General features: G+C 40.4%; 1 protein-coding gene across 1 annotated transcript; it reads right to left on the bottom strand.

Annotated features, from left to right (window-relative positions):
* LOC119729790 (interphotoreceptor matrix proteoglycan 2-like) lies at positions 1 to 26,318 on the bottom strand. The gene is made up of 10 exons (XM_038202533.1): positions 25,394 to 26,318; positions 16,660 to 16,803; positions 14,081 to 14,190; positions 10,723 to 10,781; positions 10,412 to 10,569; positions 9,829 to 9,994; positions 8,702 to 8,769; positions 8,312 to 8,426; positions 4,612 to 4,754; positions 1 to 3,978 (listed from the first exon to the last, which is right to left on the bottom strand). Exons 1-10 carry the CDS (start codon positions 25,545 to 25,547, stop codon positions 3,677 to 3,679), a joined length of 1,419 nt encoding a protein of 472 aa, XP_038058461.1. The 5' UTR covers positions 25,548 to 26,318; the 3' UTR covers positions 1 to 3,676.
* Positions 26,319 to 27,166: the final 848 nt, after the last annotated feature.

Raw genomic sequence — 27,166 nt, forward strand, 5'->3', positions numbered from 1 at the left:
TAATTTGTATACAGTATTTCTTTATTAAACACATTCCTCGCTATCTAAGAAAAATGGACGGAATACAAACGGCTTCAAACCATAAGGCACTTTTGAACATTAAGAAAACATATTGTGCGGATAAACCGGTACGGTCTGAACGCATCTGTTCCAACTGAAGCAATGTAAGACTCGAACTAGATTTGATTCTTTGGTGAATAAATTACGAGCTGTACACATTAATTAAGCAAAATAAGGTTACATTCAGAGTGAAAATCGTCTATTTATAAACAAGTCTACATACAAACAATCATACTAATCAAACGGTAAATTAGAAAGAAAAATGTGCTGGAATTCTAGGAAAACCATAACAACAAAAATAAAAAATGACGTACAATTGACAAAATCAGTTGTTTCTCAATTAAAAAAAGCAGCTGGAATACGGCCTATTAGAAATTTATAATTACAAAAATTCTGAAAAATGATATGGGTAAAAAATCGCTGTCTCACTTTTTTTTTCTTTTTTTTTCAAAGACATTATATGGAAAGCATATCAATTGAAACCTTATTTACATCAAAAGTGATTTGATATCAAATCTCTGCAGGCACTGGTTTCTTTTTATAACCTTTTAAAACGTTTATGACGAAAGGAAGGTATGGAGTGAGCCCTCAATTGGTGACAATGTTCAATTTATGATTTTCATAAACAAATAATTCCTCCAAAGAGTCTGTGAGAAAAAACAATAACATAATGATCGGATCGGGAGAAGGTTGGCCTTTCTGACCCAGCTGTCGCAGATTTTCTACATTTGTTTTTAAAACTCAGACATATTACAACTACAAATACGTATACAGTATTATAACATAAAACTTTGTAATAAAGTGATAATATTTATGATTCAAATGTGCATAAAGATCTTAGCAAATTAGACTTAATACTTGTATTGACGTATACAAGGCTTACACTATACAGTAATTTATAGATGCCTACATGCTTCTAGGTGGCCCAAAACATCTTCATAGACCATTATCATGTTGCAGCCATTGGGATTTTTCCCATTCAAATCAGCGTAACCAAAGCGAGGCTGGAAGGAAAATAGTCTGGTTCCTTTTTTTTGCACAAAAAACATTATCATTCAGTACTGTAATTGGATACAGGGAGCATGACTGAAATGGTGGCAGCATGATAAGGTATATTACCTCCGCCAAGGAGGTTATGTTTTCATCGGATTTTATTGGTTGGTTAGTTGGTTGGATGGTTTGTTTGTCTGCTAACAAGATAACTCAAAAAGTTATGGACGGATTTGCACGAAAACATTGTTAGGGGTGGTCCTTGGTACAAGTACAAATCGATTAGATTTTGGAAGGGATCCGGATCTTGGTCAAGATCTAGGATTTATTGTTTAAGGATTCTTCACCATTTATGCGAGTATTTCTTTTGGGTGTACCGACAATAATGGCGGGGAATTGTTCAGCCTTGGGCGGAGGTTTGCGCTCTCTGAGTGCTTTCTAGTATTTTGAAATGTAATAGTGGTCCGAATTCGTGAGCCTTTTTTATAGAAAATTGTTCACTACAATATTTAAATATCATTGAAAATCATGATTTTAGGAGTTGTTTTTTTAATCTAAGATCAAGCGGATATTTAAAGGAAAACACGAGCATACGGTTCTACAACTTTACTATGTACAATGCGGTAGATATTTTTTTTACATGCATGTACAAAAAGTGCAATTTACAGCTGATGTTATGAGTGTAGGCCTAAGCAATAATACATCTGCACTGAAATAGTAAATACGTTGGACGAAAGTGAAATTGGAATAGATAAAAAAAAAAGGAATTCACAAAGTCTCCATGAATTATATATGAATTAAAAAAAAACCCGATAAGCTTACAAAAAATTTAACAAAATGTGAAAATTACAACATTTCACGAAGAAATTCGCGCGAATGAATGTAACATGTCACTATGACAAAACAGAACGAAATGCTTTGATACATTTAAGGTTAAATATTCGATCCTTTAAAGCAATATTATGCCTTCTGATTCTAAAATATTCAAAAATTAAAAATCTCTGTAAATGCAATACGATGTTGGTTAAAACGTGTAGACTCAGAGTTGTTCTAAAGAGGTTTTCATACCTCAGCATCAGAGGGATAATTCAACCTCGTTTCCACGTCAGCCAATATCTGAAATAACCATCCATTTTGTTGATGAGACAAAATCCATTTGGTCTAAAAAAAAAATACTTTTCTCTCCTAAACAAACATTGAAAAACACATTACAATTTGGACAAGCTGATTGTTTTGTGTGTGTCTTATGTCAAATATTGATAAGGTTGTTCACATCAGGCAAACCTTCGATCGTATCGAGATTCGTTCTAACAGGCATGATGTTTATTATCCTCGATATTTGATCTGAACAATTTATAGCCAGTTACTGCAGCAATAAATCCAAGTACTGCGCTCTGATAATAAACGCGGCAGGCAATATCTTTTTTTAACGATGTTCTTTCAATGTCTGCTAAATACGAGACGACCAGTACACAGTGTTGTAGTCGACTACTTTTTCCGAGTACCGAGAAATGCCGAGTACTGAGGTTACCGAGTATAAGGGCATGTCTCTGAGTACGAGTATACTTTCGACTACGAGTACTTGTATTCCGAGTACGAGTTATATGAGCATAATGTACTTTCATTTCCGAATACGGCCATACGGCCGGCAAATGGTTCATTGTGCGTAATTGGCCCAGGCCAGTCAGACCGATATACAGATACACTCACAGGTATAGCTGTTAAATGTGGTAGTCCAGATGTGCACAGAGGAAAATCAGGAAACTTCGATTTCTCCGTATAAAGTCAATCAACCATTTCAAACTGAAAGTATCGATGAAATATAGCCGTGGTAAGTCAAGCTATACCATTCCCCCAGTACTGCTATTCGAGTACGAGTACTTTGATGATCAGTACAATTTCAACATGTCGAGTACGAGTACTTTGCTAACCATGTACGAACACCGTCACTTCGAGTGCGAGTACCGGTACTCCAAAAAAAAATGAGTCGAGTACGAGTACCGAGTAAGAGTACTACAACACTGCCAGTACAATTGAGTACTACTGTCATCTTCCCATATAAGCAAACATTCCAAAATCCCATTTGATGCTTATTGTATATTGAACAAGGGTTAAAACAGTGATTAACTATTTACAACTTAGTTGAATATTTAGAAACATAGTGCATTATTCTTTTTTTTTTCAATAGACATACAACTTCGCTACGATTCGTTGTCCATGTCTCAGGCATGCCACTGCATGAGAAGTCACCAAAAACAGAGGAAATTCAAATCTTTCAAAGACTTTTTACAGTGTTTTTCAATTTTTAATGGCACACATGGGAAGCAAAAAAAGAAAGAAAGAGGAAATCAGCTGATCCCAGGAAAGGTTGCATGCCTGCCATGTGCAACTTTCTCAAATTCAATTCATTCTGCTTTCTCAAATTAAATTCGTTCAAATTAATCAATTCACCAATTGAAATTGATTTGTCCTATCACAGGCGAAAATGTCGGCCCATATAATACAAAACCGCAAAATAAAAATGTAGGCTCTAAGCTTTTGCTGCTTTAAGATAACGAATATATCAAATCTCATTTTGTTCTGCAGGATTCGGAGTTTACACGGCGTCGTTTTCATAGCTCAGTTTTCAGACTTTTATGATCTTTTTTCCGATGTCTGTTTTGGCTTCATCCCCAACTACCTCCGCAGTCGGCACAATGTCCCCTTCGTCCTCTACGAAAGCCTCGTTGCTCAATCCCTGCTCTGGCTCCGTGCTCGGCTGGTCTTCAGGTACCGGGGAGCTCACCGGGGTGGGTGCCGGGGCAGGAGGCGGTGAGGCCCCGGTACCGTTCGGTGTGATGATTGTTGGAACGTTGTTGGACTCGCGTTCTCGCTGCGCCTTGTCCAGCAAGAACGATTCGTTTGTCTGAATGATTTCGTGCTGAAAACCTGAAATATTAAACCAAGAGTCATTTTTTTAAAAATCAACTAGATGATTAAGAATCAGACAAGACTTAAACATGATCAGCAGCTATTTGTCTCCAAATGTCGATAGGTTAGGGTACAAAAGCGTGACGCTTCACCTTATACCTAATGTTGTCGTAAATTTGTTCTAGTATTGATCCATGTACATTATTATACACAATTACATAACTCCTTGCATTTTGCTCTGTATAATATGTTTACACGGCATTGTAACATTTTATTGTGTGGAAATGGCAACATTGATGGCAACATGTTTCTACTACTCATAAATCGTCAATTTGTAATATCTGTTTGGGTCTGGTACCCCGAATGCGCAACAGTGAAATATCACATGGAACTGAAAAGTCTATTCCTCCATGATCATCCAGACTATTAATGTCTGCGTCTGCTCGACAATGCTCGCCAATGCTGGACAATGCTCTACAAATGAAGTTCTGATATTAAAATCACAATTTTGGTCCTAAAATACACCTTAGGCCTAGTTACAACACAGGTAAGCTTCGAGACTCGTGAGAATTCCCTTCTTATGGCACGACCCGGAAGTAATCTATTGCATTCTTCACCCATATAGCCATGGCAACAGAATACCCAGCATACCTGGTTTGGGCGGGATACCGTGCTTCATGTACTTGGTGAGTAAGAAGGATTCGATGGTCTGGCAAGCCACGCCCCCCACGACGGGAGGGGGTTCATCGAGCATCTCCAGAGCCACCATATTATCGGCCTGGAAGAGCTTCGACCTAATTTGGGAAAAAAATAAAAAGTTAATTTTCAATGATTTTTTTTACATATATTTGCAGATAACCAAATTTAACTCATCACGGTCTGGTTCTCGTGCAAGCCCGTGGGAACGGGGGTTGCTGTGGGTGCTGCAGCACCCCCAACTATTTGGATTGGGATGCTGGAATATGCTGCAGCACCCCCTACTCCCGGGCAAAAATATGTTCCAGCGGCTAAGCGCGGCGCTTCGAAAGTCTAGCACAAACAATGTAAAATATCAAGAGGAGGTATTTTCTAAATCTTCAGGCAGTGCAGAATCGATATTTCTCTCAAGGTATCTAAAAGCATGACATGTCTATATGATATTTCCGCCATGAAGGAAGCTTTGACCCGAAAGCAATAACCTCGGACATGACGATGGTGGCAAAGTTGATTATGGTTGCCAGGATTTTTTTCATTCGATCTTTCAATAGGGGCAAATGTTTATACCTTTCCCCTGAAGGTTTTTCTTTTCATTTAAAAGTTTCATTGATGTTGCAAGCATTCTGTACTCAGCACTAACAAATAGCAAGGTTAATTGAAACCAGTCATGCTTTAGGCCAATTCCAGTGTAGTTTCGTTTTAATAGAAAAAAAAACATTCATGTCTTATCCTCTGCAAGTGTTTCCTCATAAAAACTCTGTAGACCGATAAATAATTGCCGATAGCCCCAAACTTGCCATCTACCGATCATAAACATAAAGATACATTTGGTCTTTTAGTCTTTTATATTTGCCATTCCCTGTAACAAACAAATAACACTGCAAATATATCGAGAGCCACATCGTTTGGTGGGTTAGAACTATGTGAATATTTTTATGAACAGAAATTCATCCACTTCCAGTGGAACCATTTGTTTTAACTTAAACCCCCAAAAAAATCCTTTCGGATTTTTTAAGTTTCAGTATACTACCAATATATTTCATCACAGTGTATCCAACAACAGCTTCTTACTAGACTTGCAAACTTGATACTACTGACTGACTACACTGTTCTCTCCTGACCAATACTAGATTCAACAAAATAATGCAAGTTTAAACTGTAGAGTCCAAAACTTTAGGACTCTCAATTAATACCGTGCATGAGAGTTCCACAACTTAAGGTATTGAAAACATGCAATACAAGAAAATAGACTGGCTCCTGAAACAACCAGTCCAAAAAAACGTCAGTACTGCATCAATCCACTGAGCCAAAAGAAACATCTGGCATGTCTGGTACTGGTCTGTATTTCTACACCTTTCACCATAGTCAGCCACCAGACTAATGAAGAGGTCAGTCTTTTCAAACAGTTGGACCATGGCTGGACATATACCAGTCTAGTCTTTGGCCTCAAATTGATATTAGGCCATCAGCTTGGGGGTTTGGTCAATATCAAATCAGGGCATAAATGATTATAGTGCGTATGCGTAAGGTATACCGCCCCAAGCATTTTGATGTACATTTTGAAAAAAAGGGTGATAACACCTAAAAAGCTGCCACCGCTGCAATGTTATAACATATTTTCCAATTCTGGAGGTGTTTACCTTGCCAAAAATCGCTATGACGATTATCCCCCTCATTACTTGATACCGGTTACCAAAATTTCGACCGAGGCTGATGGCCTATATCACTTGACTTCCTCCTCAGTCTCATGGTGCACCGTGTTGAAAAAAAGTCTCTTTGAGACTAATTTAGACTTTCCCCAACTTGGTTGGTGAAATAGGCCTTCTGAGGAATTTTGTCAGCTAAAGAGTGAGTAAAGTTGGCCTGATTTCTATTCGTTTTGCATGTTTTTCAGCACTCAAGGTCTGGGTTAAACCAGTGTTGCTTTCATAAAAGTGTCACGTTTCGACATTAAAACAACCACAGACGACCAAATAATAAACATTACCACAAGAAAACCATGATGGCCCTGATCTTGAAACACCATTAACCGATCTTCAGAGCTCGTTCGGCAAACCCTTAAGCCTTGGTGTTGTGCTCTCTTGAGCTACGCCGTAAACGCCATAAACATCAGTCCAACATGGCAGAGACGGGACAACTCAAGGCTAGTCCAATGATACACAATGTCCTTCCACAACGTTATATACCAAGGTGATCCTGTGCCTGTTTTATCTGGACGACGGGGATTGAATGCTTCGCTGGTCCACTATTGTGACTATATACAAACTGAAATCTATACGGTCGTTCTTTGCTTACACAAAGCAAACTGGCAAGTGACCATTGTGTTCTCAGTATAATTGATTTGTTAGCAAGTTTGATTTGGCAGTTTATTTGCTATTGGAAAGCATTTCATAGATATAGGAGGGGGGGATACAACCTCGTCCCCAGGGTGTCGAGCAGTACGCGCCCACCCAGGCGCGGTTCTTCGGGGGGGGGGGGGGGCTGGGGGCCTTAGCCCCCCCAAAATGTTGTCTAGCCACCCCCAAAAAAATAAATTCCGTAAAAAAATTGCATTAGCAAAAAGAAGGATGGGGATGTACATGTGAACGGTCTCCCCCTAAAGAAATAGTCGTGACAAGGGTGCATTTGTAGTTAATATAGTGTGAATGATTTTAGGATTTTATTGGCGCTCCCCATTGAAAATATGGCATCCCCCCCCCCCCCCCCCCCCCCTATTGATTTTCGGAGGAAAATGTCTGTCATGAGGAACAGTCTGGTGCCTGAATATGCGTTGCACATTAGCGTTTGTTTTTGTATGCGGTGTCTGGGGAAAAAACAGAGTCAATTCGTAGCAGCGCGAGCACGGCGTGAGTTACAAAAACACGATTTTTGAAATCAAACTGTTACGATCTTATCAAGACAACATGCAGTATCATATTTCATATTAATATTAGCAAATTGGAAAGGAAATTAGTATTCTCGTGGACGAATGATTACGAAAACACGTACTGCACGTTGTGAGTAATAGCACCAAGTACACGATAATAATCCATTACTAGCCAATTGCGGTATCGAATCAGGATACAGGAAGAAAGTTTCCTATCCAGGGTTTACTATTGGAAACGAGGTTGGAAATAAAGTAAGCACTGGGGACGAGGTTGGGGTAACACGATAAGTCCGTACGCGCTCCTTGCACAGAATACGCCATGTTGGATTAAAAACGAGGCAAGCCTGCAAAAGAGACACTGCACGTCATTGCATGCAGGTTTCTATAAGGTTTATTACGTAAGAACCTGCTGAACGCCAGTTAAAAAAAAAGTATTAAAAAAACTGATTTTAATTTTGGAAACCTGCATTATGCTGAATTAGAATACACTCATTACAGATTATGCATGTAGTTAAAATGTTTAAACAGCGGCCACCTTTTATACAGTCTAGCCCTCCGTCAACCAAAACGCAGAAGGGGCTCATAGCAGTGATCAGTAACCACGCCCATGATGGGTGTTTACCCATCGACCACGCCCTCGATGAGCATTAACCCATCGACCACACCCACGATGAACATTAACCCTATCGACCACGCCCATGATGGGCGTTCACCCACCAACCACGCCCATGACGGGCGTTCACCAACCCACCACGCCCATCCTGGTCGTTCATCACACCCTATACTTACGTATCCGATTCCTTGCCCCTGTTGACTAATCTGCTGTAGCCACACCCAACGATCATTACAAGCAGCAAGAGGACAGCGATGCCGGCGGCTGCGATGATACCTATGTATGCGTTATCTGCAAAGTAATCCAAACGACTATTGAATTTTTGCAGGTGGTTAACCAAACAAAATTACATAACAGGCATGCAACTGGGAAGTCACACAACAAGAGGAAATTCAAATCTTTCCCAGACTTTGTACAGCGTTTTTCTATTTTCAATGGCACACATTGGAAGTGAAAAAAAAGGAAATCAGCTGATCGGAGGAAAAGTTGCATGCCTGACATAAGCACTGACTGAGTAGGCCTATGTTCATTGTCAAATAAAAAAAACAGCCGAATTTGAAACCTACCATCTCTCCCCCCACTTGGTGGCAAGGGTTTCTTGTCACATCGATAGCCAAAAAAATCCTTCTTGCATCTGTAAAAACCAAACGAAATGGATAAGACCAAACCAAAGAACTCCCTTTAAAGGACTGCATTCTCGCTGAGGGTGGTAAACACCAAACTTGGGCACAAAAATAATATTATAGCTCACCGAGCACCAGCAACCAGCGCGTACAAAATCAAACGCATTCATCGATCATTTACATTTTGTCAAACTGTATAGGAAAGGGTTGCTGAAACTTCGTAAGTCTGCTACTGTACCGACCGCCCTCAACATAGCCTTTTGCCAAGGCCATCGTGGATTATTAAGAAAAATATAAGAAATCCTTGACAAGTTGGAAAAGGCCTCGTGGCTTCGCCACTCGCGCGTGTGGTCTCCCGCTCCAGTCGCTTCGCGGTTCCGCCTCTTTGTCTAATATCGGCAAGTTAAGCCACGATGGACTTGGCGAAAGGCCACACTCAACAGGGCGCTGGGAACGGCTTATCTCCTGCATTCAATTTTGTGAAGGAAGCACAAGCGCGCAAAGCATTGTGGGGAGTTACTGCCTCAACAACAAGCACGTCCATTCGGTGCACACGTGTCATGCGCAGGCGGAAGGCTTGACCCGTGTTATTGCTCAGACGAATTCTATCGAATGGGGGCTCCAATAAATTACATCATGCATCCAGACAAAAAATCAGCCCTTACAGCGCCCTGCTTTAAGGGCGATGGGTACAAGCGAATTAATAAACAAAGTACGAATAGTCGATCTGGAACACGGTACCATGTGGAACCATGTGCATAACAGGGAACATAAGATTGTATAGGCCTACGTCCCCACAGGGCAATTTCTATAGGTGAATACGTCTCCACAAGGTTATCACGAAATAGGTATAGGGATTTTATTCAAAAACTAGTAATTTCCAAGATGTGTTGATATGTCGTAAATTGAAGTATTTTATGTAAGGGATATTAAGTCCGAATTTCAGCCCAGGAAATTAATTCTGGTTAAATTGTGAATTTACACTTCCAATCTCTAAAATGTTAGTACACGAGAACAAAGAAATGACTCACATACAAGGATACAAATTCCAGTATGTCTGGATAACTCACTTGCAGACAATGTAATCGTTGTTAGGCCGACAGGTGGAATTATTCAAACAATAGCCTTTGTTGTCGCTACAACTTGCTGTGCACTTGGTTCCATTGGCAACGCATTTCATCTCAGTCTGAAGACAAGGGCGGATGTCGCACGCATCGTTCAGCTCCTCAATCTTGCCTGAAATCGCCAAAGATTGTTTTAGAATTCTAGGGATTATTACATGTTTTTAAATATCCACTTTAGTGCCCACTTTCATGCCTCCGATCACAATGGGATTGCAAGAATTCTTTGCTAACTCAGTTAGCAAGCTAAAAGTCTTGCTAACCATTGAAATACGATAGCCGATAGCGGAATTTTCTGTTATTGAGGGTGAATATTCTTTGAATAGAGCTGTGAATTTTGGCCAAGACCGGAACGGCCGTCATGGAAAAGGGCTAGGGATTCACCTTTGACCCCTAATATTTGCAACGCGTTATAATATACCTTTATTGACAGATTATTACAATACTAATACTACTTTGATATTATTGTATTATATTAACATTATTATATGAAGCTATATTGACAGGTTCATGCAGAGCCCGTCATACGAACCATCGTCCTTCACGTGTTTCAAGTCCTGCACCTCAAGCGCCCCCAACGTTCCATTAAGGACAACTTTCTCGTAGAGCGCTGTGAACACTTGTGCGCGCTCTTGGACGTTGAGGGCGTCTGTAAATTCAAGTTCAACGTCCACAATGATGCTTCCGTTTCTAAAAGCAGGAAAGAGTAAATAAAAAAAAAGGCATTTTTAAAAAAGTTCAACCAAGAAACAATTTTCAACAACTGAAACAAACATCACAACAAATCTGAATCATAGGCTCTCATATCATGATCAGGAAGAAAATGATTTTTTTTTGACTCACCGGAATTCCAACACGGTAACAGATCTGAACTTTTTGTTGTTGGAGTATAACTCTTCAAGCTGCAAAATGCGGACAAATAAAAAGTGACACAATAAAACAATCGTTTCTTACACAAACTTTAGTGCTAAATGATACTCTATCACATTTGATCGACACGCTTGTCCAATAAGTTAAAGAACCTCCATAAGGGTTCATAAATTTGGAAATCGTTCGAATTAAGCATATCTGAAATCCCTGGAGCAAGAACGATGTACATGCATAATTTATTGTCGCGAACTTGGACAATAAACGTCCGATACAGCTAAGTGCCTTCTCTGAATCCGCCATAGAGCTGCTGCTCTTTTTCCGTTGGGAAAACTTAACATTTCTTCTCCTGTGAGACTCGTCTTGAAGGCATAATCGACGTATTTGGAAACTGTAACGAACACGACAACATTCTAAAAGGTATTTCATAGTACATATTTGTTCTTCTATGTGTCTCATTTAATTTGATTGTTAATCTTTGTATTGTTAATAATATCTATGTTTCTTGATTTGTTTTGTTTTAATTCAATTTTTTATACTGTTTTTTAATTATTATATATGTAATATGAACCAGGGCCCCATAATGGATAGCACTTTTTTTAAAACTGATAAAGCCACCCTGTATAAAAATGACAGTAAATAAATAAAGCATACGTTACCGAGAAAGTAAATCATCGCTTGTTTCATTACAGTTTTGATCAGTAACTGCAGAGTGTGCCAAAAAGGGCAACATTCAGAAAACAAATAATTAACACTTTTTAATGTTTTTTTCTTCTATGAAATTATATACTAAATTAAAGCTTGACTATTTCTCAATCCCCTCCTTTTTACCCCATTCCATTTTGGTCCCTAGATCCAGAAATACAATCAAATAAGTGAAAGGGTGTACATTTTACTCGGGCCACTCTGACCTGTGATGTCACCAACTTCAATGCCTATTAATGCTTAACCCAGATTCAGCATGTCCAGGTGAGAGTGGCCCAAGTAAAATGTACACCCATTCACTTAATAATTATTGATTGTATTTCTGCATCTACAATCCTGGCCAAATCTCGCTGGGCCCCCAACCCCCCAGCCCCCGCTCAATGTTGTTTCTCATTACGCGGTGTGTGCTCCATCCGCTGGAGAACACAACATTGACCGGGGGAGCGGGGGAGTTGGTGACCGTTGGAGGCTAAGGTTATTTCCAAGTGTCCCAACCATTTTGGCCGGGATTGTAGGGACCCAAACGGAATGAGGTAAAAATGAGTGGATTGAGAAATAGTCAGGCTTTAATGTAAAATCTAATTTCATCGAAGAAAAAAATATTAAACAGTTATAATTGTTTGTTTTCTGAATGTTGCACTTTGTTTGGCACACTCCGTACAAAGATTATTTCGAATGAGCTTTCCAAAGGGCAAAACCAGACCGACCAAAGCAGTAAATAGGTGAAAATAATACACATAAATCTTTGGGCCATGACAAGTCATGTTTCATTCTACTTATGTGTTACCACTTCATGTACACACACTTCGGTTTATGGGTGTTTCGACGATGGTAACTGAATCAGATAGAAGTTCTCAAGGAAAGTTTGGTTTGATGAGTTCAGAGGCCGAACTGGGTTGCTCAACACCCCCCCCCAAAAAAAAATACAAGAAAAAGGTATGCATGTAATATATGTTAGATCCTCTCCCTTAGCTAAGTATCAGAGACGCCACGTCGCAAGTTGATTCACAGAATCAAAGAAACAGCATTCGGCTTTTCATGGTGTCTGAGCTGGCACGCTGTCAGGATTGGAACGTATTATTAGGGTGTGTGTATCACCAACTCCAACACGGAAAAAGCAAACCATGACGTGAGCGATCAATGTGAACCTTTTCTGACGACACGGAAGTGAAAATCAAATAACACCAAGCCCTCTCAATTTACTAACATCACTTTTACAACTTAATACAGGCCTTCAACATTTCACAGTAGCAGACTACTTTAATGTCATTTTGTTATCCTATTCGTTTGGAGAATGGAGACATAAACATTCAAACACGCAGTCTACAAAACCAGTCCACCCAGCCGACAACACACACAAACAGTAAAAAATTCTTCTCAACATGTTGGCAGGACTCCGTTTGCTAATTACACGTCAAAGCTTTTCAACATGGGTTAAAATGTAGGTTGGGCTGTAACTGTAAAGTCGTAACAGTCATGTCAGTTTAAAGAGGGTAATAAGATTCCGTGCATCCTGATCATTCTACAACCTAGTGCTCATAAACCAGCATTCTACTGACTTATTGGACGGCCTCTGCAAACATCAATTGTTTTCAAGCAAACATCCTGGCACATTCCAATAGAAACGGGCCGATATGGCCTATTACGATATCTTGAAAAAAAAATGAAATGACGTTGGAACAGAGTCAATACCGAGTACTATAACGTCATGTTGAGACTCTTACAAATGTCGGATTTATTTGATTAGTTTTTACTTGATCACTCTAACTGCACCCTAATCCTAACTCGAGTTACAGTGAATCCTAATCCTAACTACATGGAAAAAACGTCCAGTTTTCCTGAATATCGCTATTTAAACTGCACTTACATGAAATTGAAAAGGGGCCATGAGATGAGGTTTTCTTAGGAACACATTTAGTGCAACTTTCCATTCCTCCTAAATGTACTAAAAACTATTTGACATTCCCTTTTGGTTAATTTTATTGAAAAGTGCACTTCTTTAAACATCAAAAAATTGTCAATGCTTTTCCGGACAACTGAGGGCGCTGTTGCTGTGATGTCATTTCTGGAGGAAATTGTTCAGTTAAGGGGTTTTCTGTTCAAATTGTGAACCCGAAATTTGTTCATTGAAAACATTTGTCAGAAAAGTTTGCTCATTGGCTAATTGCCATGCACTGACATTACAACGAATCAGAAAATAAAATAAATTTACAACAGCAAAATGACCCAAAATTCTGGCAACTTTTGGTGCTGAAATAACTGTAACATTGAGGTTTCTGCCTGAAATGACACCACACTTTTGCTCATAAACATGGAAATTTGCATTAGCGTAAAAAACAAAAAAAGCACCAAAATATCGTTGAAAATGGCAAAACTAAAATTGAAAATAATGTTAAATGGGACACAAAGGTGCATAAAAAAATTACATTGCATGGCACTTTAAACGAACTCCATACCAAGATGAATCCTTACATTCACAGCCCATCCCTAATCCGTCAAGACACAATTCCAAAATAATTATGTCTACAACACTCAACATTGTCGAAGGTCAGAGGTCAAAGATAAAGGCAGGAACAACAACCATGACAACGACATTGATAGTGGAAAAGGTCCAAGTCTATATCCCTACCTCTTCAACCAGCAAACTCTCTAGTTCCTCTCTTTCGTCCGGGTTCTCGATATCACTGTAGTTTCTGTTACTGATAGTGAAGCGCATAACCAACTTCTGCCCAGGAGGATCTAGATATAAATCATATTTCATTTGAAACTTAAAACCATTTGACAACCAAAAGATACACCAGCGACATTCTTCAGCCTCCGTTGATATAGGCTTAAAGGGAATGTACAACATTGCTTTTGCTGCAATTTTCAGAAATAAATGGCTTTGGAGGATAAGTATGTTATAGAAAATATTGTTAAACTGACTTGTTTCACGTTTTGGGCTTGTAGATGCTGAAAAATCCAAGAAAACCTATCATGTTGTCTGGTACACTGACCCCACTTCAGAGGAAACGGAGCACTTAATACACGTTGGGAATTGTAAGGTCAGAGAATCAGTTTAGCAGGCTTGTACCCCTTCACGTCACAGGTGTGTAATCAATTGCAAAGAAAAGTCAGAATAACTATATACGAAAATTTAGGAAGAGTTTTTATAAAAGTCAGTTTTTTTCCAACGCTAGTCGGCCGACCAGCGTTGGAAAAATGCAGTTTTTCTTGAAAATGTCAGCACACCAGGAGCCACGATTTTAAAGGATGCTTTAGACCTTCAGTCCCTAACATTTCAGTAGGTATTTCGTGATCATTTCATTTTTTGATGTTTGCAAATGTTGTATCTTCCCTTTAAGGTTTTTTCCCTTTCAAATACACTTCAGATCAGAGCCAATCTAAATTATAACAAGATAATTTAAAAAAAATCCGAAATAGACGAAACACCATTTAGTTCTAAGAATCGCCAAACAGTTTTGAAAGCTTGGATAGTGGAAACAAGAATGTTTGCAAAGACGAAGCTCAGGAATTGAAAAACAAAGACCGATTGAATTACATGGCAATCACAAGCGACAAAAATGGTGACCTTTTTAAAGGGATCACAACTTCTTGTTATCCTAACCAGTACATATACACCAAATCTTGCTGAAATGCTGAATTTTACAATCTGATCTCAATGCAATCGTATCAACTCACGAATCTCACTTTATATTCTCCCTACAAGAGTCCACAATAAAGACAGAAAAATACTCCAAAAGTACCATAAAGGTTGCCCGAGTATTAGTTCATACGACACGGTTGCTATAGTAACTGTACCGAATTTTAATTGATCCCCCTGGGTCATGAAACACCCACTCAGCGCAAAGTGCGCAAGTCCCGTTGGGGTTTTGGCGTTCCCATATCAATGTTTACACAGTAATTGGAAGCGAGTTGTTTCTCTTGTTGTAATTTGCTTGAATGTAATAGTTGATCCCTGAGTGGAGCGTGGTATACCGCAAAGATTTGTGTAACTTCAAACCTCACAGAAAGATGTTAGCCAATTGTTTCAACAAAGAATAACTGTTAAGGGTTCATGTCCATGCCGACCAATGTGAAAAGCAATAGTTTGGTATAGCTTGAGGTACCATAACGTGGATATATTAAACTACAGACAAAGTGTTTGCATGGGCGTCGCGAGGGGAGGGGGCAAGGGGGGGCACTTGCCCCCCCCCCCGGAAAAGCCAAAAAAAAAAAAAAAAAAAAAGGAAGAAAAAAAATAGAGAAAAAAAGGGGAAAAAAGAAAAAGAGGCGTGAAGTCATAGTGGTGTAAATTTAATGGGTGGGGGGGGGAGGGGGGGGGCAAAATGTCCCTGCCCCCTCTAAAACTGATATATCGAGAATGTTGTGAGAAATACAGGCATTTTTTGGCAAAAATATGTTTTGCCCCCCCCCCCCCCCGCCTCTAGAAAAAATCCTGGCGACGCCCATGAGTGTTTGTAAATATAATCAGTATACAGAAAAGTGCAACATTCAGAAAACAAATAATTAAAACTGTTTGATATTTTTGTTCTTCAATTCTATTTGGGTCCCTATATCCAGAAATACAATCAATGAAGTGAAAGGGTGTACATTTTACTTGGGCCACTCTCACCTGTGATGTCACCAACTTCAATACCTAGTCAATGTATAAACCCAGATTCAGCATGTCCAGGTGTACCAACTTTACCATCTTTGTGTGGATCTAACAACAACACAGGTCCACATAACGCAGGTTGTGTGAACGTTATGTGGACTGAGCCAGGTCCACATAAGGTTCCCCCTCTCTGGAAAACAAGTTTAGAAGCATTTTGGGGTTAGGTTTATCCGTCGCAAAATGAAGAGAAACACTCAAGGGAATCAAAGAAAAAATTGGGTTGAGAGAGTTTTCAAAGTGTGAGTAAAATAGTTTGTTTCTTCCGGTTTTCCTTGTGCAAAAAAACCAAAGGAATGTCCACATATAAATAAGTAAGGTAGGCCTGCGTGAGAGTGCCTGGAGTTAAACTTTACACCCTTTCACTTAATTGATTGTATTTCTAGATCTAAGGACCCACACTGAATGGGGTAAAAGGTAGTGGATTGAGAAATAGGGTGGCTTTAATGAAATATAAAATTATTAAAGAACAAAAACATTAAACAGTTTTAATTATTTGTTTTCTGAATGTTGCACTTTTTGGCACAGTGTAGGACTCAGGAGGGTCAATTCACCGGTTAGGAGTTCTGGCGTGGTTTCTCCATCAGTGAATTCCTCAGTGTCATCGGCAGTTGTACTCGGCACGGTCGTCGTCTCTTCTTCCTCCAACTCAGTGACAATCTCAGTCACTATCTCAGTCGCAAGATCCGAGGAAGCTTCTAAACAAAATAGATGTGGGGGGAAAAAATCAAGAAAATACGATGTTATTGACCCTTCTTCTCCCCACCCTCCCTCAGTCGTAAACCACGCCCACGAAGCGGTCATGAAGTTATTGATTCCCGACTCTTAATTTGGATAATTTTTCGACCATCTCATTGTAAAAGCCACAATTCAGACTTGTTATCAAGTCTACTAGACCTTGGTTTTCATGACCTCTGACATCTAACCTCTGAATGGAAAAGCACTTTCACTTATTATATAACCTTTTGTAAATTGTTGGTTTTGGTTATTTGCATACATGTAATACCATGTAAAGTGAACGCATCTAGACGTCAAAAGATGTCAAAACATGGTAACACTTACAGGTACAGGTCACAACTCGTCTCGTCACAACCCGCCTCATTTGAGAAGATTTGGGGGAGTTTGGTCAAAATATGACACCAATTTATTTTGTAAAATAATCACGTGGGAAAAATTAATCATAACCTTCTGCGTGCAACCACCAAAAAAATGTCATGGCAGCCGTCCAACTTTCCCTCCCAAAATTGTCCATGCAACATGCTGACCAAATACAACTGTTGGTCTTTATCTATATATATAAGAGAGAAGTTTACTCGCCCCCGAGACGATGTTTGCTCATGAAAGGATCCGAGACCGCGGGCTCACGCGGCGCCAAAATCGCTCCACGTCCGTGGAAAAATGCGGAGGGTGTCTTCCGCCGGGTCGGACACTTCGGGTCGTCCTAATTTTCCCGTACGGACCGGCGATCCGTTTCGTCGATTTTTCGTGACTGCTTTTTGCGCAGGAATTTGCCGTCGTGTGCGCTTTCACGTTGACTGCCTGGTCGCCCCCCGTGCTGGCTTTTTCTGCGTGTCTAGACTGTGCGAGGTCAGCGAGGTCAACGTAGGGGTTGCGTTTACGTGTTCTACTCGGCTGTTTAGCAAAAGTGTTCGCCAAACGTTAGTATGGGGTGACCTTGGTAAAATATTTTTTGTCCATGGTGCGTGGCCACCAAGTGTCCCTATTCTTTCATATGCTTCGCTTGCCGCCCCTGTGCCGAGTGCAACGAATACTCAGAAGGACTACACATTAGTATGCCTAGCGCGGTCTGACCCAATCGAAAGTCTACACTGCGTGGTACTTCCCGGCTATGCGTAAAACCGTCACTGGCAACGCGTACTGCAGCCTGCTCCACACCCTGGAAACGAGGTTGAGTCTACGGTGCTCGCTATCTGAAGCACAAGCATGTGACGTCGCGTGATAGAGTGCTGTTGCTTCCATAATGTGTTTACAGCTCCATGCTTTCACTAGCTCTATGCTTCCACCAAGGCTGAGCGTTGTGAGTTCGCTGCCCGGCCCGCCACGTCACAGTCAGTGTCGCGTTATAATTTCGGGGGCCTGTTTGGGATCAACGAAGGGTCGATGCATTGCTTCAAATATTGTGATCTTGAACGCAGTCACACACAAAATCGACAAAACGGATCGCCGGTCCGTACGGAAAAATTAGGACGACCTGAAGTGCTTGATTTGGCGGAAGAAATTCTCCGTTTTTTTCTATGGACGTGGAGCCATTTTGGCGTCGCGGGAGACCGCGGTCTCGGAACCTTTCAGGAGCGAACATTTCTCGGAGGCCGATTTAAACATATAGATGGTTGACCAACTAAAAGTTGAATTGACTTTTTCCTCGCAGACGGTCTCGCAAATTGTAAGAAGTTCAAGTTTACGTTTGTTGAAGAGTCCAATACTGAAACTTAATTATGACCTTCCTCCATCATTCACACCGTTTGTAATTTTATGGTAACACTCAACATTTTCATTGCAAATGACAACTTCACGTTTGATTACATTATGATGATACATTTGATACATTATCGTGTCAAAACTGTACAATCAGCCTTCGCCTGTGTACTATGGTAACCTTTTCACTACGTTCTCCCGGCAATGCGGCGACTGCCTCACAAAATGCCAATTTAACAGACCAACGGGAACATTTACAGACAGTTATCAGGGTACATAATTATCATGTGCGTAAAGCGGTGGGGAACAAGGGGACCCCCCCCCCACATTTTAAAGCGGGGACATTGTTTGATCCCCCCGCCCCCACTTTTTCTTCCCCGAATAAAAATTGTAGCCTACTACAAAAATTCTATTGCTCAGAATACCGTGTAGCTGATTCAATTACCCCAAGCTCGAAAATGATGTTTAAAAGATGATCTTTTGCTCAAATTGGTTTTAGTGGTCAGAAATTGCCTCAGATCACACCACCAAAAAATTGCTTTTCTATAACTGCATGTCTCCTCAATGATCCCCCATTTACATTTAACTGCCCACATTTTCATCCCCAACACTACGCCCTATATACCCGATCTATGATCGGGTAAATCAGCTTGTATTTTTATAAGCCAACTTATAAAGCAAACCGCAGAGACGCATTTCTGGCCCCATGTCGTCTACCGTGCGCAGATTGCTGGACACCGACCGTGATTTGCTTCAATCTACGGCCAAGGTTCAAGCACAAGCCGCATGGTATCTGTACTACAATACTGTACGCGGTACGCCAGATAAATATCATTTCCGAGTTTGTTGTATTTAGGCCAAATGTAGGTCAAATCGAGGACAAATTAATTACTGTAAAAGCGGTGATTACTGATTCTTGAATAAGAATCAATTGCAACCCCTCGTTATAATTTATTTCAACCAAACCACCCCCCCCCCCGTTTCTATTTCAAGTTTTCTACAGCGTGTTCGAAGCATATTATTGACTTAAAGGGAAGATACAACATTTGCAAACATCAAAAAACAAAATGATCAAATGATCACAAAATTCTTTACGGACTGTTAGAACATGACAGTCTAAAGTATCCCGCACAATCATGGCTCGTGTGCTGACATTTTTTAATGAAGCGGAATTTCTGTATCAATTTCCAATGCTAGTCGGCCGACCAGCGTTGGAGAAAACTGGCTTTTTCAAAAACTGCTCCTGATTTTTCATATTTAGTCATTCCACTTTGCAATTGAGTACATATTTGTGAAGGGGTACAAGTCAGTTAGACTTATTCTCTGACCTTATAATTCCCCAACGTCTCTCAACTGCTCCATTTCATCTTAAAAGGGGTCAGGGAACCAAACTACAAGAACAAGATTGGTTTTCTTGGTTTTTCCAGCATCTACGAACCCAAAACGTGAAACAAGTCAGTGTAACAATAATGCTTTAAATCCTCCAAATCCATATATTTCTGAAAATTACAGCACAAGCAAATGTTGTACATTCCCTGTAACATTTCGCGGAGGAAAAGATACATATTGTTTCATATTGAATACAAAAATTGAATTTCACAATTTCACTGTTAGAGGTAGATTAAGTCGCAATCGGTCATGACAGTTCATTGATAATACAAACACGAGGTTAGTTATGCAAATGGTCCGTGGTTATGCCAAGTTCGAACGATGAGTCGGCAAAGGCACGTAGTCGTACTACACGCGCAGCAGTAGTCCATAGCATGCTGTGCAAAAAGATTGAGGGAAACTGGACAATGAAAGCGCATGCGCACATGTGCACGCGCTAACACGATCGTTCTCAGACAACACGCAACAACGTAAAATTGGCTTAAATTTTGAGCATTATTGTTTTCATCATAGCTACAAGATTAGGCTTTATGAAATGAATATCCATTCAATCGTAACACATGTTTTCACGAGTCTTTCCTCGAGTTTTGATAATACATAAAAAAAAAACATGAAGGGAATGGTCCGGACAATAAAAATGTAGGCGGGGCCGAGAATAATCTTAAAGATTAGAGGTGACTCTTTGTTTATTTATTTATTTCTGGTAATTGTTTGCGCCCTAGCACTGCAGCTCGCAAGCCAGCTGAAGAAACCCGTAGAGCTAGACAATATTAATGAGAAGAAATAACAGTTTTAGATGTGGGTGGAAAACCCCACGGAAAACTATTCCGGGGATAACCCACGGAATCAGGTAGGGACTGAAAACCCTATCCACATGTTGTCCTATGCGGGACTCGTGCCCGGGTCACAGCGGTGGAAGGCGAGGAAAGTCCCGCTACGCCATGGCGCGCCAATCCGACTCCCCGCTACTCCAACCCAACTCTTTACTATAAATCTTCATTAGGGTAGCCCTATCTGCCAAAAGTTCCACTGATATCATGAACATCATACCTTTGCTCTGCACATTCAATATCTCAATCTCACAGTGTCATCTTACACAAAAACCAATTTATCGCAAATTTCGCCCGACACAACAGAGGGAAAAAAGTGCTTTGCTCCATCGACGTCATCATATCATTTTTCTCGTAATAAAAAACATGTCTGGCTTTTAAGGATCACACGCTGTGCACCCCCAACGGCGTAATTGGGCGAGGAATGTGTGAATGACTGAATGTTCCTTACAAGGAGTGATGTGTGGACGCAAGCAGTGAACAGTTCTCAGGTTTAACCTTTCAAAACATCCGAAGTGTGGATCAGCGGAATACCTCCATGCAGCCAGAAATTTTGGAGGAAAATTTATTGAAAGTTAAAGCCATTAAAAATGTACACCGGAGAAGCAACGATAAGTTCATAACTTCATACTTGAAGATGGGCTCCTCAAGATTGTTAATTAAAAATATTCATGTTGGTTCCTTTTTAGCTTTGAAAGTTTATCAAAATAACGAGGAAATGAGTTGCCAACCCTCTTGCAACCGAGAAAGTAAGGCCCCCCCCCCCCAAAAAAAGTCTCCAGTTTCTGGTATGGAGCTTGCCCTAAAAGTGGTGCGGCGACGCGGCTTTTTTTTTTTTTTACCTGATTTTTTTGCTTCAAATGTCGGCTGATGACTGCAAATGGTGCCCGACTAAACTTAGTGCAAATATATGAGAGTCCAGAGAGGACACATAAAGCTTATTCTCGACCATAACCCAATCTAAAAACACGTTAAAATTGTGCAGCAGCAGGATTCCAGTCAAACCAGTGAGTTTGGCGGTTTTGAGACATCATCTTTCATTGAAAAAAAAACTTTTTCATTTTGCCGACGCGCATGGCTACGGCGACGCGCGCGCATACCAGAAACCGAGACTTTTTTTTGGCCTAAGCTTTTAGGTACTCCTCAAATTTGCTTTTTCAACGTTTACTTAACATCAGGTTCAATTACGTGACTTTATTTCGTGGGTGGTTCTAGATTCTTGAGTCGAATTCCTGCGGTCCAATTTGAGCAACAAACATTGGTGTTGTGTTTGGTCAGTCAAGCGTGGCATACGGTGACCTCTCAACCGAGAACACACGGTGACTTGACTAGCATTTTACAGTACAGGAATTTACTAGAAAACAACTACATGATCTTGATCTTGGAGTCCAAATTTTTGTTTTAAATATCACTAAAAATGGAAATTGAAATTCAACTTTGACCTTCTTTATTTCCGCCTTCTGGTGATTATGGGATTAAATCATGCTTGAATGAAATTACGTTGTGGCACTATGTTTAGGTTACAAAACGTCATCACAAAGTTCCTGCTCAATATCATAATAGCAGCGAACATGTGCAGTGCACATGTGCAGTGCACATCATGCAGTTTACATGTGTGTACTACAAGAAACATGTGCAGTTTACATGTTTGTACAAAAAAACATGTGCAGTGTACATGTACATGTATATGTGCAGTGTACATGTACATGTACACAAGGGCGGATCGGGTGGGCCAAAGGGGGCCATGCCCCCCCCCCCCCAAAAAAAAAACCCCAAAGAATCCAATTTTTTTTTTTTAGTGACTTCGCAATACAGGCAGGCAGTGAGTACACCACCATCTTTTCCTCAAAAAACATTGGTTAAAGTGGCCAAAAATTGCCTCAGATCGCACCACAGAGCATCTAGAATCACAAAAAAAATTCGGGGCCGTAATTTTTTTGGACGCACTTTTTGGGGACCACAATTTTTTTGGGCCCCCCAAAAAATTGTGTTCTGAATCCGCCCTTGCATGTACATGTGCTGTACATGTACACCACGGCTGGTCTGTTTCATTCTCTGACAACCGAGGCCTCCCATTACCACACAAGGATCAGCCCATTCACCCAGTGACATTGAGTGAGTAATTGGGTAGGGCCCAACATGTCTACTATTACGTGAGGTAATTGTTTGGATAGTCTTCTTCCAGCCGGCTTGAACTTGACCTTTCACCTAGCTATGCGGACCACTCCCTTTGGTTTGACCTTTCCGTGTACCCAAGGGGTCAAGAAGTGCCACTGTGGGTAAAAATACTCTTGGTACAAGGTAAAAGGTTATGGATTGCGTGCTGTCTTCGTATCTTCCGCTGTGCTGAATCTCTAACAATCTTCTGACAATATTCACGGCTGAAGTCCAAGACAATGGACATGTGGGTGTTATTGGGGGTGGGTAAGCTTAGGGGTGGGGTGGGGGGGAATCAAGCAGTTTAGTAGGGGGACACCTAGCAAACCAGTGACATTCCAATCCGAATGGAGATCTTGCCGTACTACAGGAAAATAACCAGAGTTTTACAATTATTTTTAAAGCTTAATTCCAGGCCACGCTATGTGTTTTTACAGGGGGGAAAATGTGAAAAGTTGGGTTTTTACAGTACAAGAAAACTTTTTATTTGTTTGCGATAATCGGTAGTTTTTGTTTTCATTACATTTTCACGGTAATTCCACATCGTGTTCATACATTAGGCTGAGAACATTATTGAATTTCTTCAACATGCTTGCGCGTACGACAAAACATAAGGTATGTTACCGTCAATGCATCCCTTACAAAACAAATTCTGATTATATCATATATAAAAAAAAAACAAAGAAGAAGATGATAAACCAAATTCGTAAATTTTTCTATTTAGGTCCTACTAGTATAAGAGTTAATGTTGTAGTTATTGAATTTAGTAAAAGTTATTTTTCATCCATTTTTTAAGCCAATGTTGTTTTTTCAGTCAGAGGAGTTTAAGAATGTATTTGGAAATGGAATATACTCGACTCGTGAGCAACAAAAACCGAAGATCGCAGGAAAAATTCCTTTTACCTTAGTACAATAAAAACGTAAACAAACATTCACGGCACACATTACATATTTCTCAATAATTTAAAGCATGCACCTAAATTATTTGGGGTTAAGAGTCTAATTAGACGACAAAGTTTTCCTCTGTCATCGCGAGTGTGGTCTGCTGTGGTTGGCGGTCGCACCTCTGTCTAGATTCACACAACACACGCTTGTTTGAAAGTAGCCTTGGGGGTTTGGGCAATTATGAGCAAATTTATCATGTGGCGACGATGAAAACTTACAACAGGGCGTGCCTGTCTTAGATCTAATATTGCCCCCTTCTTGTGGTTTCAACAATGATTCTGGTTATTTTCCCACATGTGGCAAGGTGTCAGACCAAACAGAACCTAGGTATTCCGTTCACATCCTCAAATCGGTAATTGGAACCATACGAGATAAAACTAAAATCCTCTTTTCCTCACACGTATTTGGTGTCATGAGGATTCTTGCGAAGAGAAGGGAAACTTGGACCATGTATTATTTTTTTTATTTCAGAACTTAATATTCGGATCACAAGGATGGTCCACAGCTTTTACATGTACATGTAAACGTCTCTGATTCCAGACAGGAATTTGAACGATCCTGCATCAATTGACCGACCATGGACCGACATAAAACATTTAAGATAATTCCTTCGATGATTTATTTTTAGCGTTTGCCACTGAAGAGGCATGACATGGTATGCCATTTTCTGAACCCAATCTACAGTCTGATGATGTTTCCGTAATTCAATAGTCCTACAATCAGCGAACTGGGCCTCGGCTGTATTTCAAAAGCTACATGAAATGGGATTACATTCTGTAGATAAAAAAAATGTGCTTATGAGCCAGACCTTTTGGTTTCGAGCCACAAGAAGCGATAAAACCACATGCATATATGTTTCTAGAATGTTTATCTTACTCTTAACCACAAACCGATGTGTATATTATTGTTTAAGTTGAAGTAGTTTTCAACACTTGGTCTGTTCCATTTGTTTAGTCTTCGCCAGCAAATTAAAAAAAAACAATCTACGTTGAAATGCAAGTGACGGATTCAAAACTCCGGTCTCCAACGCAGTCTGATATGTATGTTTTGATTGTACAATTGTACCATGGAGGAATAAAAACACTTTTTATTCCTCCATGATTGTACTTAATTCCATTGGATGAGCATGGCGTAAATTTTTAGTAAAATTGTAAGATGAAGCCGTACGCGCCCGAACGGTTCAGGTGTAACTCAACTGACTGTCACTGTCAGGTCTTGTGCATTTATGGAAATACAGTTAACAACAGTCTACGCCACATGTATAGATGGATATGATCATGGATGGAGTTCTGGTTTGCATTTATACTTGTAGTTGAACTTGTACTTCCTTTTGTGACTTTAAGAACTTTGTAAAATTTTTGTTTACTCAAACGATCAATCTTGAGATGTCAATCTATACACATGGTGAAAAGGCCAAAGGGGAATTCTTGTCTCAAAATCGGCAAGGAATTGTAATTGTAAACGTGAATTATTAAATACGTATTTTTGAACAAATTTGTTTTGAGCAAAATTGTAAATGAACAGCACCTACCGGTTGTCATGTTTGTCATGTTTGTCTGTGCGGCTGCAAGTTTTGTCGATATCGTGAAACACAGGCAGAATATCACAAGCGTGAGGTGGATGAACTGCGGGGATCTCTGGCCTAAGACTAGTCCCGCGTGGGAATTGAGAAGACGTGCAGCCATTGCAGGAGCAGAGGTGGGGGTACTCGAAGTGGGCCAGTCACGAAGCAAAGTACAGAATGAAGAGCTGAGTATATCAAAATGTCCACGTGTACAGCCTTGGCTTTACAAGAGAATACTTCCGGTGTCTTGGAATATACTTCACTAATACTAGAGTACGACACAAGTCACTCAGCCCAGATTAGCTCGTCGTGCTCGTGAAGTTAGACTAGGGCAAGAATGAGCCGCAAACTGAACTCCAAACTGGATCTACACTAGTGTAGATAAACATTCACTTGGCTGCGTTGAAGCAGAGAGAAATAAGGCCGCCGGAATGGAGTTTCTTCACTTGTCCAACCATGGAGGACAAGCTTTATGGTGAAACACCTGCTTGCACTTCGTCTAGTGCTAGTGGTGGAATGATGGTGGTATGAGAGTGCGGTGTACGTGTGTACTGTGTAGCATCTGGTGCACGTCTCAGTGCCAAGTAGGGGTCGCGTAACTAGTGCACGGAGAGTTGAAATCTCACAGCTAGATTAACCCGAGAACCCTAGCAAGTAGCAGACACCGAGATGAACTGTAAAATTGCGTGTTATGAGCAGAGCTAGCTAGTTCTAGTAGTTGTCTGCAATCGTACAGATGTTCAGCAATCTTCTGTACGAGTTCGATTGACACCATTCACGCACCTCTCGTGAGTGATAATGCCAAGTCCTGGAGACTGAGGCCACACTATATAATCGTCCAAGATGACGTTTATAAACATCCAAGGCAGTTAGAGACCACATGCCATGAATGACCCTTGCCTTGCCGCACTTGATCGTCTGCTAGACTCAAAAACAGTCGTTACTCACTATATTCGTCCAGCCAGGTTGAGCTACAACGCTAGCCCAGTAGCGTTCTCAAATATAATTTGATTTGTTTTATCATCACATTAATTTTGCATTTCTTGTCTTTATTTTGCATTTTATTTCTTATTGAGGGTGCGAACATTGTGGCTTTATCTTCACTGAGTTTGAAGACTGTTAGCGATAGCAGTAACGAATCAGTTATTGACAAATTTTCAAAGGAGAATAATTGACCTTGAGTGATACATTTATTTTATCATGACTTCGGATTGATCAAGCACAATTACGAGGGACTGGTGTGCGAGTCTAAATAAAGACTTCGGTGGCAGCAGTGGGTGATTTGCCTAACACGGCAACGCCTACCAAGTGCAGAAGTTGTCTTGGCTCAAGACGTCAGTGATCGATAGTGATTTTAGTTATTGTTGTAGAGCGCCCTTAGTGCGACTGAGTAGGTGCGCTGGTCTAATTACTGTACCGTTAGAGGGCGCAATGTGCACGATCCAATATCAATCACTAGCGTCTTGGGTCAATACTAGTGCAGAAGGCAGTATGGTGAAAATGAGAGTCAGAACACAAACACAAAGTCACTTATTATTGACAAACGTTATCATGGATATATCGGTCGAAAGACAGTCTGCCTTGAAGTATGTTTTAACTTGAAGAATGTTTTACACCTGAAGAGCAGAATCAGTTTCTTTGACAACCCTTTCATAAATCCCAGAATTCCCGCGAAAGTGTATCCCCGTCCTGCAGCCTTCTGCGTTGTAGTTTATCCATGCAGCTATAAAAAGTGCTCTC

Source organism: Patiria miniata, unplaced genomic scaffold (assembly GCF_015706575.1).
Source record: "Patiria miniata isolate m_02_andy unplaced genomic scaffold, ASM1570657v1 HiC_scaffold_21, whole genome shotgun sequence".
Taxonomy (NCBI): Eukaryota; Metazoa; Echinodermata; class Asteroidea; order Valvatida; family Asterinidae; genus Patiria; species Patiria miniata.

What these genes read in the sequence shown, in the direction of transcription:
- LOC119729790 (XM_038202533.1), bottom strand. Translation starts at nt 25,547, where the DNA reads ATGGCTGCACGTCTTCTCAATTCCCACGCGGGACTAGTCTTAGGCCAG. An exon ending in GAAACACGTGAAGGACGATG is followed by an intron (nt 9,995 to 10,411) that starts GTTCGTATGACG and finishes TGGCGATTTCAG; the next exon opens with GCAAGATTGAGGAGCTGAAC. An exon ending in CGGTATCCCGCCCAAACCAG is followed by an intron (nt 3,979 to 4,611) that starts GTATGCTGGGTA and finishes TTAATATTTCAG; the next exon opens with GTTTTCAGCACGAAATCATT.